A 15452-nucleotide genomic window follows, 5' to 3' on the forward strand; every position below is an offset into this window, starting at 1 on the left:
TGAAACTATTCTTTCAGGGCCTAACTTTGAATAAGCAACTTTGGTGTCATCATTTGCGTTTTCGCAATGGTTAAACATTTTTTTCGTTCCAGAATTTTGAATTTAAGGGCACAATTATCCTCTTTCGTCAGGAAATCCCCGGAGGCCGTTTTTCTAGCCAGTACGATACGTTTTTTTGAGATGAAGGAATTCTGCATTTCATGAATGAAAGTGCTTTTCATCTAAAATTACCCAAACCTTTGTTTCCGCTAGTCGCACAAAATATGCGTCGATCCCCAAAAAGGTAATTTAGCACCCACGTGGCCATAGCAACATTGAATGGCCGTGTCCTATATTTGGAAGGCCACCAATTCTAAAGGAAGCCCACTTCTGTACATTGTATCTCACTTCATCTACAAAACTACAGTCAAACTCCCCATTGGCTCTATGGAGAAAAAAAGTGGAACATTGCCTTTAACGCCTGGATTCACTTTAGCGATTTGATGAAAAGGAGGATAAAAAAAACAACCATCGTGGCTCTGTCGTTTTATGCTCCAATAGAATAACGTCGTATTCATCTACATGGGTCGTAATTTAGTGAAACTACTACCGGTGGAATTAAAGCCGCCTGGATTAGCAGTACCTACCAAATAAAAGCAATAAGTACGTAGTACGCTACTGATATCGTTGCAAGCAGCAGCTGGTGTCCACGTCAAACAAATTACTTGATAAGATTCAAAGGCAATAAAAAGAAAGTAATTAGAAAGAAAAAGCTCAGGTGTCGAGGTGGATGTGCGAGTGCCTTTTCCTATAAGCTAAAAATTGGAAGAAAATAGCGATATCAAATGCCATTTGAATGCATCCGCAGACGGGAAATTGGACAGGTGCTTTGGAGAGGAAAAAGTAGATGGTCTTGAAGAGGTCACCCATAGTCCACATCAGTACCATTTCTAAACTAAAAAGAACATAGCAGAATCATGGCTTTCATTTGCATCATTCTTAGAAACCATGAAGTTTAGACATTCAGCATTCGTTAGAAATCGACACCTGTAGCACCTCATTGGAATTATGTAAGGTGGACTGGAATTTTGTGCAAGGAAAAGGCAAAAACACATTTCGAGGAGATGAAATCGCATTTGTTTTCTTACATGGTTGCTCGCAACGGTTACAAACATACCAATATTTGGCTAGTACATGAAAAACTTCGACATAGAGGGAGTTGTTGGCGCGGCTAAAACACCCTAAAAATGTCTGCTTCACTTCCCCATCGGTACTGGTTTTCCGTGTGTGATAACCGCCCAAAATTGAGCATGGTCATGCTCGTGAATGATCGTCTACACCACTCCCTCAGGAAGACTTGTAATAGTGTCTTGTGAAACTGCACAACAGGCTATGGGTCAATCTGGTGTCCGAGACCGAGTACTACACGTCACGAATTAGATGTTTGCTGCAATTATAGCTGCGCTCTAGGCTGGGAACAGAATCATCACGGCCGAAATCACCAATAATGTACTGCTGGGCGGCTGAGCCTCCTATCACCGCACTGTGAATGATCTCCTTCTCCAGATGTGAATATCTTCGGATGTTATACCTTTATTCATAAGAGGCCTCACCATCACATGCTATTGCATGCATGTACTACCACCACTGTCTACCGTCTTCAATAGCATTGGTCCACGAAGTGTAGGTAGCTGCGGGTGGTATCGTCAGAGTAAAATGAATTATAAGCACAGAGCATGCATTTGGCTTGTAAGTACGTCCAAAAATACGTTTATTCTAAACAGTTCGGGTAAAGATGGGAACATCAGTAAAGGATCGCGTCATCTTCTAGATAGGCCAGCTGGAAATATCAATGAAACAAGAGGCAGGAATGAAACTACCCCATGAGCATGAAATGCATTTTAACGGGCCATCCTAGAAAATAAAACACTGCGGGAGACCATAACTATGGCAAATTATGATGAGTCTAAAACAGTAATTAAAGGTTGCACAATTAACGCAAAGTACTAAGATGGGGAACAGTAATTGTCCGCACCTCATACCAACCGTAGAAGAATGTCGGTAGTTCCGCAGAAATTGAGGAAGAGCGAGTAGGGACTCTGTGAGGAGAGAAAAGAATCCGATTGTCTGAACGAAGAAGTAGGATGAACTGAATGCAAAACAAGGTACGCCGAAGACCACAGAGAAGAGGATGACGAACTTTACATAACTTTCGTAGTCACTCCAATGCCAGAAATACCTCCAGTCAAGATCTGTGAAAATACAAATTTACAGATAGGAGGGAGAGCGACTATAGATTTAATATAAGAAAGCAACGCTCACCGGAGAATACATGTTCGCCACCGTCACAGGGGGGCATTTGCCGATACTTAACCCAAACGTACATCATAAACATCATCGTAAAAACCATAAGAAAGGCTTGAAGGAGGAGGGGTGTAGGGAAAGGCTGACCAAACCTATCAAAGAGAAGTCAGATGTTTGCTTTATTTTTTTGCGACTAATTATAAAAAATGATTTAACAGTGCATTTCATCATATCAGCGTAAAACTGCCATAGTTTACTAGTGACTTGGCTGCAGATTCACTTAGAATAAGTCATCAAGGCTTTGAAATAGCCTGCTTAAAAAGAGACAACTTGGCGTCAAACGAAATGTGAAGTATCAGAATCAAAGGCATACAAGTGATGCACACTAAAGCAGACTAACCAGAATCCGATCCTCAGAAGATTGGCGATTGTGAGAGTCAGGCAGACGTAAGGCGAAAGTCCGTCTGAATTTTTAAGGCGCTTTATTTCCAAATATTGCGGAAGGTAAGGAATAGCACCACCGAAGATTACAAAGAATGGCAGCAATCCCTTTGACATATCCAAAAGTGCCCAGCCGAGATTGAGCATCTTATGGTGCTGGTGATTGTAAATTAAAATCGCATTAAATTGCACCCACTCAATTCGCATTATTACAAAATAATGGTACAAAAAAAGGCGAAAAACGTTCCTCCCCCAACAGCAAAACTGATGCTGCCAGTAAGTCAGAGCGATTCACTTGTGGTTAAGAGATCTACCATAAAAAACATTTAAGTCAACTTTATCAACGCAACAAGTACCGAAGCAAATCGGCAATAAAGTCCGAGTTTAAAGTATTATTTAGAGCTGGTGCTTTTGGAAAGAAAAAGCTCAAAAACAAAAATTGACCGAGAAATTTTCCCAACCTACTGAACAGAAAAGCAGGCGAGTTTTCAGTAAAACTAAGAACAGGTGTAAGTAAGAGTAAAATTTTGCGGTCGTTGTAATGCATGAAAACCTAACCACTACTATTGAAGCCCCTTAGGCCATGGTAAAAGTTACAAAGCATAGTGTCAAATTCGGCGGTCATGCTTTTTGACCAATCGCAATACGAATCTACGTAAATTATTACCGTCGAAATCCGATTGCAGAAAGGTCCGAGAATACATTTGTGTGCGTTTTTTAATTGTGGCATGACTCAAGGAACAATCCTAGCAAATAAATTCAGTAAGTTTCTTAACCAGTCACCTGAGTAAAATCCAAAACCATGAGATGCTGCACTTTACATCATCAACGCCTGACTGGCTCTGCTTATGCAAACGAATGAACCGCAATATCTACTGTCTCGACCACTTCACGGCCTTAAAACGGTTGCAGCAATGTGACATTGCCTGACGGTAGGCCTAACAACTGCGGCTCCTCAGCCCCTGCGAATTAGGGTTGCGCTTAATATTGTAGCGCAAATGTCGTTCATATAGCCCTTTATCCTTCTCTGGGTTTGAAAATGACCTATGACTTTAGAAAGTGCCCCCCTTTCTAATTTGAAACTTACACCTTTCCGCTACAGCAGTTGAAAAGTGACTTAACGAGCTCCATGTATGAAAAATGAGTTTAATCCTTATTTTACATATGCGAACTGTCTCTGTAGCAACCAAATATAAGGCAAATAATACGCACAGAATGAATATTGGCGCTTCCTTTAAAACGCTACTTCAAATCAAATGAACGAAATGCACTTTTTCTGAAAAAGCGCATTTACCTGAACCTTATTCGTGCAAAGGAAAAAGGTGGTTATTTTTACCAACATAAACCAAAATTATTGTAGCAGTTTTCACAAACATGACTACAAGGAGTCTACACCCCCAATGGTTTCTGGCACATAGGTGCATATGTTTATAAGTACGCACGTCAATAACTTCCTCTAGTGCTCTGGTTATTACCTCTTCGGGGAGGCTTGTGGAACTGTAGCAGGAATAAAGCACTAGTGGCAGCATCTGTAGTCACTGAGTCATGTAGAATATAAGGCGAGGGGTGTAATAAAGCAAACTGCTATCAGGACGGAGCTCTACACAGGCCCACTGACTGAGAGCCATCTGAAATCACCTCCGACTCACGATGACGGTCGGAACCTCGGCTGAGCCACGGCTAGCCCATGCCGCATCGCCTACATCGCGCCCGGGCCGGTCCGTAAGTACCACGGCAAAGCAGCGGGCCCGGGGGACGCGCGGGTACGAGGCACTAAAAGAACGCAACAGCGACAACAAACCGGCCCCGAGGGCCCAGCAAAAATTGCGCCCGTGCGCAACGTAGGCGCCGGACGCCGGCCACGGTGGCATGAAGGGAATCGGCAATCTTAGACTCTGTACACCATCATCGTCTAAGTCACTCCCCGTCACAAGGTCGGATGAGCGAGGTCTAAGACTAAACAATACAAAGTAACGTAAAACACTTGCCCTTTTTAGATAAATATTTTAACTCCAAAAAATCACAAAAAAACCAAAACCCAATTAAATAAAAAATAAAATTAAAAATGCATTAGAATTTGTTTTTATATTTTTTTTTAAAATTTCTTGATTTAAGTTAAACATAGGGTAGAGCACTATACACTTACTTGTATTTATAAGTAGAATAACGTTCTACAAAAAAAGATGCACACTCCAAGACAAAATATCAAATGTTTAAAGGCACAAAAGCTGGACCCCTAGATCGTGCTTAAATAAACGTTAATCACTTTTTGTAATTAGCTGTTTGTCGTAGAGCTGGGTGCAATAATCCTAGGGTGCGCTGCAAAACAAAAATTCAGTTCCAACTTATGGCATTGTATTGAATTTATGTAGGAGATTGAATCCCATGATATAATTTGACTATTTTTTCCCATTGTCTCTGCGGACTTTCGTTCCTACATATAAAATGATTATCCAGACTACTTGCATTTTGTTTTAAAGCTCACAACCAGCCGGTCAACTTGATCCCATTCAATATTTAATTAATATTTTGCCCTAATTATAGTGTTGAAAAGGACAAAATACAGCCAATCACTGGGTAGTACTAAAAGCAGGCGGTGCTGCTTGTAGTTGGTTTGTGCAGTCCAACAGGTGATTTTAAGTGTGTATCAACACCATGTTTGCTACTGGCACCATGTATTTCTTACTTTGTATTCGTTGGGTCATCAAAAATGAATTCTTTTGAAGGGGTGCCATTGAAATTCTCCTAACATTTCTCATTTAGATCTGACCAATGTCCGGCCGAGTTTTCAGAAGATTGACGAAAATCTTATTGACTGGAGCCGCTTTAACCGCCACCATCTCTAGTGTCTGTGTCGGTACTGACACCACAGGCTCGTTCCATCATGTGCTTGCAGTATCGTGTCCGCTGAAAGACTCTCTTAGGTCCCATGTAACACCATGGGACTACAGTTGGGACAGTCGGCAGAATAGCGAATCAGATAATTCCAGCATATCACTGAAGCCGAAAGCCAGTCGTCATATCCTTCTCGTGCGTCATGGCCAATACCACTACGCAGAAAACGACTCTGAATGTCATCTAACCAATTTGGGACGTCAGCAACTGGACCTCACCGGGCGGCGGTTACGACAGCTCAACTTTCCCTACACTCGTATCTTCTACTCAACAATGACGCGCGCTATCGAATCAACTGACGAGATAATCAAGCACCTCCCGGGAGTTCCCGCAACTCCTTGCGACCTTATTCGAGAGGGCGCCCCCTTCCCCCCAGAACCGGCGGTCTTCAACTGGCCACCGGAAGGGAACGTGGCCTTCGAAGAGGATGGGCCGCGGATAGAGACCGCCTTCACAAACTACATACACAGGGCGGAACCCACCCAAAGTGAGGATTCCTATGAGATTTTAGTCTGCCACGGTAACGTTATTCGCTATTTCGTGTGTCGGGCGCTTCAGCTGCCGCCAGAGGCATGGATCCGAATGTCACTGGATCACGGGAGTCTCACTTGGCTTACCATTCGTCCTACCGGTACCGTATCACTTAGGTGGCTTGGTAACTCAGGCCATATGCCACCCGACAAGCTTAGTCTCAGCTAAAGCAGCACCGCAATCTGCCCCTCCTACTCCAACCTTGCCATTGATTCGATTACATGCTTGTAGCGATTTTTATAGATTGACGTCAAGGTTGCCTGTTTTTTGGGCCGGCTTTGAAAAGCAGATTCAGTTTGGGGATGCGGGACTTTGAAAGAATGCAGCATTGATTGAATAGTACATCATAACCAACAGGCTTGACTAAAGCCAATGAAAAGTCAAAGTGAATTTGAAATAGTATGATTTCGCCCAGTTTTGTACAATTATCGAGGGCTACGGGCTTGAGAAGGTGGGTAGTTACTTCCCGGGAATTTCTTTTGCCTTTTGAGTATCTTCAACGTTGGTGATTCTGGCTGTATTGCGCTCAGGATTGCGGAATTTAGCGAAATTTTCCCAGGGAGTCTTGAAATCAAATTTCCGGTATTCCTGCGCTAATTCAATTGGTTCGATGACGACGCGCCTTAATTCTTCATCATAGCGCATCTGCAAAACGTAAGAATCTAAAGATAATCTTGGGTGAGTAATTACAAAGCAATTGGTAACTAGGATGAGAAACATCTAGTTTAAGCTGCTAGACTTCGAATGGGCACGGTTATTAGGTGCTGGGGTGGGGTTCGTCTGGGAGGTTTACACATCGTCTGTCTTAGTGCATTGAACCAAAAGGAGGGGGAGACTCGTTGAAGTATGTGGCAAAGCATAAGTACGGGGTAGCTGTTCGTAACGGTCGAACAGAAAAAAAAGCAAAGTGGGATGAGAACCCAAAGTGCGCATGAACTACCTCTGTGTAGCCACTAAGAGGGAAGTCCTTGCGCTGAGGATGACCCTGGAAGCCATAGTCGGTGAGAATGCGGCGGAGATCAGGGTGGTCGGAGAAGAATACGCCGTACATGTCCCATACTTCCCGCTCGTACCAGTTGGCAGCTTGATACAGATCGCAGATGGAGCTAATCGGTGTCAGTTCGTCCGCGTAGGTACGGACACGAACTCTGGAGTTGTAACGCAAGGAAAGGAGATTATAAACGACCTCGAAACGATACGATCGCGCCGGAACATCCATTGCTGTTATATCAACCAGAGCATTAAATTGGGCATTGTGGTTGTTGCGCAGAAACGACAAAACAGGGATGATGCCATCTGGGTGGATAAAAATATCAAGTTCTCTCAAATGACTAACTTCGACCTTCTGAACGAACTTTGGGATGGATTCCGCAACATAAGTGCCGAATTTTGACAATTTTTCCAAATGCGGATCGACTGCTAGACAAATGCTAAGTCGGTTTTGAGTAATTACCCTTATTTTCAGTCTCGGTGAGTCCACGGGCAGGATTTTTCAAAATCCCAGCGACACTCAAAGGCTTTACTAAGTCTACAAAATATGCATTGGCCCTTTACCAGTGCTTTACTTGAGAACACCGACACCGAAAATCGACAAAGCGCACTCATTACGACAGACCCCCGCTATTTGAAGCACCAACACGGCACGTTGAACCGAAAATGAGAAAAAGCTGAATGGCATTTATGGGTTATACAGCCGAGGTCGGCAGCTCTTAGCGAATGCAAAAAGAGTGTGGATGACCAAATGTGAAAGTACTTAATTTGATTCTGCAGTATCTACATTTGGACAATGTAAATTAGACACATGCTTTACTAAATAATAACGCTTATTCATTTTGTCAATAATTACCTACAACGCCGAATTTAAGCGCAGCATAAGTGTTTTTGCGCTTATTGAAGTGTTGACCCCATTGCTTAATTAATAGCTGCCACATATTATACAGACAGTAATTTGATTTTGTTGCAGGATTACACTTTTTTTGCAATAAAGACTGGTAGCTCACCACCTATTTTAACTTTGTTGCACATAATTCTAGTATTACTAACCAATCCCATTGACCTTCCGCTTATTCTGAAGTAAACCAATTGTAAGCGAGGCTGATTATCTTGCGTTACTTGTGTTCGTCTGCGTGGCGCCGTATTTCTTCGCGGCCAATGTTGTTAGACAACGATGCTGTTAGTTTTTTGTTCTAACTCATCTTCGTAGTTTTTGTCCGCACTTACTAAGATGCTTGCGGAGTCAAAGTCTGGGAAGTCATTATTTATCACAATGAAACGACGTAAGTGCTATGTTGCCGATGTTAGTGTTATTACACCCCAGATATGTGCTTTATTTCGTGGCTTGTGTCTTAAATAAGACTATTTTTGACACGTCCATAGCAACTGGTGGCTCTTAGCATCGATTTTACATTTTTCTAAGTTTATTTACTTGCTTCACCATGAATTGAATGAACTCCCGTTTATGTGATTTGCTCTAGATTTCTGCTGGGATTATTAACAAGAGCGCACATAGTGAGAACGAAACGTGGTTTACCCTATTGAGCTTACTGACAGATGCACTGAATTTCAGATGATGGAAGAACAAAACCTATTCCAAGAAAGAAAGGTAATCAAGTACCAAGGGCGTCAACCAGCGGTGAAAATTGTTGCCTAATGCGAGTAACCTTGGGAAGCAAGAAAATTAGTACTCTGGTATGTTTGAAAGTTTCTAAAATATAAACTACACTGGCTGGACTTCTGCTTGGGATCTCGTTTAGCTTCACGTCACTTCATTGCGAAACCTCACTTTGGATGAGGTGATGAGTGCCTATTGAACTACATGCGAGAAAACAAATTACACTACTTCCAAAATATGTTCCCCTCATGCTTACGGCAGCCGATTTTTTTAGTAAACCTGGATAAGGGTTTTCGTAACCAGTAGTTATTTTTGCTTCATTGCAATAACCTCTAATTTTCGGTTGATCGGTTAAAACAGATTTACCAGAGGGACATGAATCGGTTCAATCAGGCTTACGCGAATGTTATTAAGGCAAACATCGACGGATTGAAGAAGCGAGACAAGCGCTCTGGTGGAGCGGCGGCTACGGTCGCATCATCGAAGACTATAATTTCTTCCAAGGTCGCCTCTAGTAGCCCTCGCACGCCTTCTGCGGATGTGTGATACTCCTTTCTTTCCGCGTATACGTAAAATCTTAGTTGCCATTGTGATTTTCTCCGGTTTCCCCTCACTTGGACTCATTTTCCTTTGAGGAATATCAACGTGCAATTTTTGGATTACGCATTAAATCGTGGGATGGGTTTTGTTTCTTTGTGGCCCTGGTCCTTATTACCACACGATAACCTGTAATGGCTAGTCCCGACAGTCTTCCGCTTACCAAATTTTTGGCAAATTTGGGGCAGCGATGGTTGAGGTAGGTACTCGGGTTGGTACTGTACGATCATGACCACTTGGGTTTGAATGAGAATTGGATTGGGGTAGTAAAAGGCGCTAGGTGCCCCCGTGCAGGTTGATGTGTCTCTAAAAGAGGCTACCATTCTATCCCTCTACCATTAATCAGATTCAGGAATTATCCACCGGTTTTGAGGGGCACCAAGTCAGGCTATCTGTTGACCCTGACATAATGGCAATACTTTGCATGTACACGGACTAATTAGAGCTTTAATAAGGTTGATATGGGTGGAGCAAACTATTTGGTTCAACGCAGGTAATTGCTGAACAATTTGATCGTTTTTTTGGATTCTCATTACGCCATATCAAAGTGGACGCTTTACTTTAGAATTGAATCGTGGCTGGAGAACCATAGGCAAGGATGGAAGATCATGCTGCAGTACGAAAGCACATCCAAGAAACTCATAGTTCAGGTCGTCAATTTTCTAATGCGATGCAGCCTTCTGATTGTGCAGCTAACTTCGCAGACGCCTTAATCTACGCTGGCCGCAATTCTGTCCCACGACACGACCCGTAAGTCTTTTAAATATCCCCTATGGATTCTATGCATCAATACATATGCGCTTACATAAAACTGTTTTTATGTAAACTCAGAGAACTCTGGGATGTCTCACTATAAAAAATTGCTTTTAGACAAAAAACATAATACAAGCAAGTTGGCATTTTAGGTGGAGATAATGAGCAGTCTAGGTTTCGAAAGTGTTGACATTAAGGGTATAGAAACAAGCCAGGCACGTAAATCCCCTTTATTGTCTACCTCTTAATATTGTATAGATTTACAAAATATACCTTTTGCGTTTGATCAGTAATATAAAGTCGAAAGCTTTACTTTGTTAATACTGACGGATGTTTTCGCGCGTCCACTTTGACCGTTGCTGTCGGGCAGCTTGGTTTCATAGTGTTCGGAGCCCTTTCTCCCTATTCTTTAGTATGGAAGAAGCTGATTATTATACAGTACTAGAAGTTGACCGAAGTGCTGATGGTGAATCCATCAAGAAGGCATATAGGAAATTAGCTCTGAAGTGGCATCCCGATAAGAACCCGGACAACAAAGAGGAGGCTGAAAGACAGTTTAAACTGGTAAGCGAAGCCTACGAGGTGCTCTCAGATCCACAAAAACGTGTGATTTATGACAATTATGGTAAAGAAGGGCTTACCAATGGAGGCGCCGGTCCGAGCGACTTCTCTGGCTTCGGCGGTTTCTCGTTTCATTTCAGGGATCCCATGGAGATATTCGCTCAAGTCTTTGGACCTTCATTATTTGATGTTTTTGGACCCAACTTTGTTACACCTGGAGCTGCGCGAACTCATCGCTCTCACGCAAGTTCTCGTGTTCATCGGCGTCAAAATCCTTATGAACAAAATCGTCGTACTACTTCATCGGTTCACGACCCAAGAGACGTCATGTTACCCACGGGATTTGGTGGTGGTTTCTTCGACGATATTTTTGGGGGACTTCTGGGCGGCTTTGGTGGAATGAGTGGGTTTTCTTCAATGTCTTCATTTAGTAACGGTAGACCAGGAGGTGGAATGGCCAGATCGATGTCTTCCTCAACTCGTATTGTCAACGGTCAGGTTGTCAACACTACAACAGTTCGTGAAAACAACGTTGAAACGATCACAGAAACGGTGGATGGGCGTGTCGTACGGACAGAAACAAGGCCATGCCACAACAACTCTTCATCTATTTACTTGAGTTTCTGAGCTTCATTCCACTAGTTGGTCATTTATTGTACAGCGGTAAAAACCGACGTATCTGCTATCCTATGACTTTTTGCTTTTATTCATTTAAGTTGTTTCATGAAAAGGAATTTCGTTTTGTGTGGGGTAATACATACGTGCTAGTTGTCGCTGCTAGTCTCTTACGATTTTATTTGTTTTTATTGACACAAAGCACTAATGGCTTGTGCTTAGGTGATTTCCGATGTGATGTTTACACTATCGTTTTCCTCTGGGCATGTATCCTTTACACTATTTCAAGGTCACGCCCGCGGTGGCTAGCGTTGAGTTGGATTTGGCGCATTTAAGTTGAGTTCACAGATTGTGTTGTTGATGTCTGGGTGTAACGTCGATTGTGTGACTATGTCCAAGCATGCATATAATCGCCCTCGTCGATTTGCCTCATTGAAGTTGCTTTTATGTTATTTAGCCGTCCGCATAGTGCGACGTAGTGATGCGGGGTTGGTTCGTTACCACTTATTATGAAATCATTGGTGGGGCGGGGTAGGGTGTTCGGTGCTTGGTCGTTCTGAAGGTTTGTACTTTGTTTTGTGAGTGGTCGGTAAGAGTGCGCAGTTCGCGCTCTGGCTATGGCGGAAATTGAGCGAGGCGCACTTTTTTAAATGACCTGAAAATGGAAAACGGTTTGGGTGTGCGTCACAATGTTGCTGTTTTGAAAAGAACGAGAACATTGGGGCATGAAGTCGTCATGGTGCTGTTGCAGGTGTGTCCAGTCTACGCCTTGATCATGATGTAGGTGACTCCATCATGGAGTTTGCGATTCACCAAGTTCTTTGCTCAACACTATCGCCTTTCGATTCAGTTTGCAGATGATTACAGAATTTAGAATCGTGGGGATTATCGATAGAGTTTGGACATGATGATGTGTGTTGGTCCATATTTCTAGTTGGGTTGGGTTTCTATGCTGAGAAGAAATCTCAACAGTCCATTTCGGTGTGGGAGAAGGCTTGTAACACTCGAGAGTTCTAAAGGGCCATAGATGGGGACTGAAGACTGTGGTTAAATACGTGATTTTTACGGATATCTTCTGTCACCTTGCATTTGTTTTGTTTTGAAGGACGCTCCCGTGTTTACTTTGGTTATTCTTGTTTCAGCCGTTTCATCGCAGTTGGTGCTGTAAAAACCACCCACGAGTCAGAAGCAGTGTTCATCCTTTGACTCGTCATATAGTTGAGAGGATATCTGATTTTGGCTGTATTAATGGAGCCATAATTTCATCCTCTTGATGAATTGTATTGTGAGGATGGACTGGATTTGCACTGCTCAAAGCTAGATAATATTCTCCAGCAAGTGTATTTCGCCATTTGTCAAGGCATTTGTCCACTTTACCCTCATCTCAATACTGCTCAACCGTATTCCCAAATCCCATTCAGCTACTAGGATCTCGGAGGCATGGTAACTTATTGCCGTAGCATCTATTTTTAACAGAATCCAGTCACCCATAGTATGGCCTGCTTCTGTGCCGTTTATATTTGATGCCTAGTATAGATTCTACGATATCTCTTCGTCTTGATCGGGTTCGTTTGCCGTACAGAAGGGCTGAGGGGCTATTGCAACGGTGGCGTTCACGAAGTACAATGAAAACAAATTTCATTTTGATAAGCCCTTTTCATTAGTAAACTATCGAAATTCTAGGTAGGGATAAAAGTAGCCTATTTAGATTCAGGAGAGATCTTTAATAGTCGAGAAATACAAGCATCAGTGGTCAATACTTCTTCTTAGGTATAATGAAACGGGTGAGCCTAAGATCACAGTCGGTGATAGAGCAGCGACGAACCATGTGCGAAGGTCGCCACGTTATAGGCCAGCGTGATCATTATCCGAAATGAACTATTAAACAGACTAAAGTGCCGTTTTGCAAGCCAAAATAAGTCCATTTATAATGCCTTCAATAAGACAAGCTTTCGACGCTTACTTGTCGTGATTTGCTGCCAACTTAAGTCCCGTATTTCATCACCTCGTGAAAACATAATAAGTGTGGAAGTTGTTCGAAATTGCACGTGTCGAAACAAACTCTAGAAATTCTTTTTAACGCATTTGTTGCAAATAAGGTACTCTCCGGTTTCTACAAAGGTAAGAGATCATGGAGAATTTTGAATGAACAAAGTAGATTAATAAATATGAGATTCTCCCCTACAGCTGTGCACTTATTAATCCTTCAATGGCCATTATATTTTTTCAAGTGTCAAAATTATTATTAATGTTTAAGAGCCTATGACTCATTCTCTTCCAGCAAAAGCCCTCATTAGTCATTTGTATTACTATCACAGCGAGCATAATCAGAAATAAGGAACTTGCATTCCACATTTAGCAAATTGTAGCGCACTAGATTTTGCACAATGACCTAACTAGAGTTTATACCTCCTTCAAAGCGGAAGAAATGTGCTAAACTCTAAATAGAGATAGGCATGCTTTAAAAACTCAAAATAGCATAATATTCATTGCATAGGCAACCAGTGTGCTTTATCCAAGACATAAGCTAGTTTAGTTTTAAAAGTTGCCCTGTTTTACGAAGCGAACACAGTCGCATTACCCTGCTGCAAGAGGGAATGATGAGTTTATTCATTTGCAGTGGAATGTTTTCTTTGCTAATGTTCTTCACTAACTAATCACGCGGCAATCATGCAATGGTGGTGGAGATGCAGGATCCTTTTCGGTTACTGGGTATGAAACAAATGCTTCCAAAATGACATTTTCTTCAATTGTGTTAAAATAAAATCATTAGTGAAAATGTAAGTCTAAATAACCGTCATTATTCCGTCATGGCAATGAAAGTTTGAGTAAGCCCTTTGGAAACGAGATAATCCCAAGAGTAGATGGATGCTTTTTTACTAATTGTTGGGGATTAAATATTTGCTACAAATTACAAGAAGAGGTAGTCACTATTCCGCGGGTTGTGTTTATATGTTCAGCTATGATAAGGGGTTATTTTGCATGCACCAACTTTACTTCTCTGCTGATAAAACATCAAAGAATGCTTAACCACAAATCTTTTATCCCACAATCTCTACCATGCAGCTTAATTAGGTAGGAATAGCAAAAGATTCAAGTTTTGGCCAGTTTGTGCGTAGCTGGGATCGCTGCTGCTTTCGCTAAAGTTCTCCACTATTCATCTCAGCGCAGTTCGTGTTCCCAATGTAAATAGTTCATTCAGACAAAAAATTAACCTAAGTAGACTAATTTCTTGTTTAGTTAATTGCATTACCTTCATATGACACCTTCAAATCAACATTTTTGGGGCTGGGGTGGCTATAGATTAGAATGATACAAATTATTACTCATTTAGGGTTTTTTATAAAATCTGTCTGTAAAGAGTAAACGAAAAAGCTCACTTAAAGCCCCAAATGTGTATTTGAAAAGTTATGATTTATCTTCATGTTACAAAACTGAAGCGTTGGAGTAATTGAATTCCAAATTAATTGCACAAGAAAGAAAACATTATGTGCTTAACTGCCTGGTTAATTACTCGTGATATCACTTGGATGGGAATTCTAGCAATCGCTAATCCTAGTTTTGCTTAATGCACAAATACAGAGCTGAGTAATTCCATTAGGGAACTGAAACTGCTTTCAGGATTAGTACATACATTGGACGCATACAAATTTAGTTCCTGTAATTATGTTGTTACAAACTCCTACCCTATCCAATGAAAGAACGAATTTGTTTTTCTCCTTTCATGCAGTGCACATAAGTGTTGAAGGGAAATAGAGGCGGAAAACGGAACTTACATCATAAATAGTACTTATTGTACTGAGACTTGCGAAGACTGTGTTTATATTTTGAAGTACGCAAAACACAAACCTAGTATTTCAGTCGAAATACCGCTAACAATTAAGCTACATCCATAGGCCATTCAAACTTTATTGAGCTTTAATGGCACTGCAATTACCATTTAAAATCATCCCTGCAGTGCAGCAGAGGTGGGGCTCTTGCACCACCTTCTGGGTATGTAAAAATGCTCCGATGTTGGAATTTTGGCTTCTTCCTCAAGGTGGTCTCGAAAAATAGGACCTAATATCCGAAAGATAAAATAAACCGGATGTACCAGTTGTACTGAATGGAATTACATCCACTTACAACAGCTACAAAAGTACACAAATATTCATAGTGACGGTTT

The 15452-nt window shown here is 41.8% G+C and overlaps 5 protein-coding genes across 5 annotated transcripts; 3 read left to right on the forward strand and 2 right to left on the reverse strand. All coding sequences in view use genetic code 11, as the record gives it.

Moving 5' to 3' along the window:
• Nucleotides 1-753: 753 nt before the first annotated feature.
• On the reverse strand, nucleotides 754-4595 carry EGR_07833 (PQ-loop repeat-containing protein; the record flags this gene model as incomplete). Its single annotated transcript, XM_024497082.1, has 5 exons — nucleotides 754-934; nucleotides 2015-2231; nucleotides 2302-2435; nucleotides 2684-2880; nucleotides 4374-4595. The coding sequence occupies 5 exons, from the start codon at nucleotides 4593-4595 to the stop codon at nucleotides 754-756; spliced, it is 951 nt and encodes a 316-aa protein (XP_024348493.1).
• A 901-nt stretch (nucleotides 4596-5496) lies between these two features.
• EGR_07834 (Serine/threonine-protein phosphatase PGAM5) lies at nucleotides 5497-6318 on the forward strand (the record flags this gene model as incomplete). Its single annotated transcript, XM_024497083.1, has 1 exon — nucleotides 5497-6318. One exon carries the CDS (start codon nucleotides 5497-5499, stop codon nucleotides 6316-6318), a length of 822 nt encoding a protein of 273 aa, XP_024348494.1.
• A 291-nt stretch (nucleotides 6319-6609) lies between these two features.
• EGR_07835 (NADH dehydrogenase [ubiquinone] iron-sulfur protein 3) lies at nucleotides 6610-7755 on the reverse strand (the record flags this gene model as incomplete). Its single annotated transcript, XM_024497084.1, has 4 exons — nucleotides 6610-6795; nucleotides 7091-7566; nucleotides 7604-7678; nucleotides 7716-7755. 4 exons carry the CDS (start codon nucleotides 7753-7755, stop codon nucleotides 6610-6612), a joined length of 777 nt encoding a protein of 258 aa, XP_024348495.1.
• A 619-nt stretch (nucleotides 7756-8374) lies between these two features.
• On the forward strand, nucleotides 8375-9307 carry EGR_07836 (Signal recognition particle protein; the record flags this gene model as incomplete). The annotated part of the gene is made up of 3 exons (XM_024497085.1): nucleotides 8375-8426; nucleotides 8717-8838; nucleotides 9122-9307. 3 exons carry the CDS (start codon nucleotides 8375-8377, stop codon nucleotides 9305-9307), a joined length of 360 nt encoding a protein of 119 aa, XP_024348496.1.
• A 1218-nt stretch (nucleotides 9308-10525) lies between these two features.
• EGR_07837 (DnaJ subfamily B member) lies at nucleotides 10526-11299 on the forward strand (the record flags this gene model as incomplete). The annotated part of the gene is made up of 1 exon (XM_024497086.1): nucleotides 10526-11299. The coding sequence occupies one exon, from the start codon at nucleotides 10526-10528 to the stop codon at nucleotides 11297-11299; it is 774 nt and encodes a 257-aa protein (XP_024348497.1).
• Between the last annotated feature and the right edge of the window lie 4153 nt (nucleotides 11300-15452).

This window comes from Echinococcus granulosus (assembly GCF_000524195.1).
Source record: "Echinococcus granulosus chromosome Unknown EG_S00088, whole genome shotgun sequence".
In the NCBI taxonomy this organism is placed as follows: Eukaryota; Metazoa; Platyhelminthes; class Cestoda; order Cyclophyllidea; family Taeniidae; genus Echinococcus; species Echinococcus granulosus.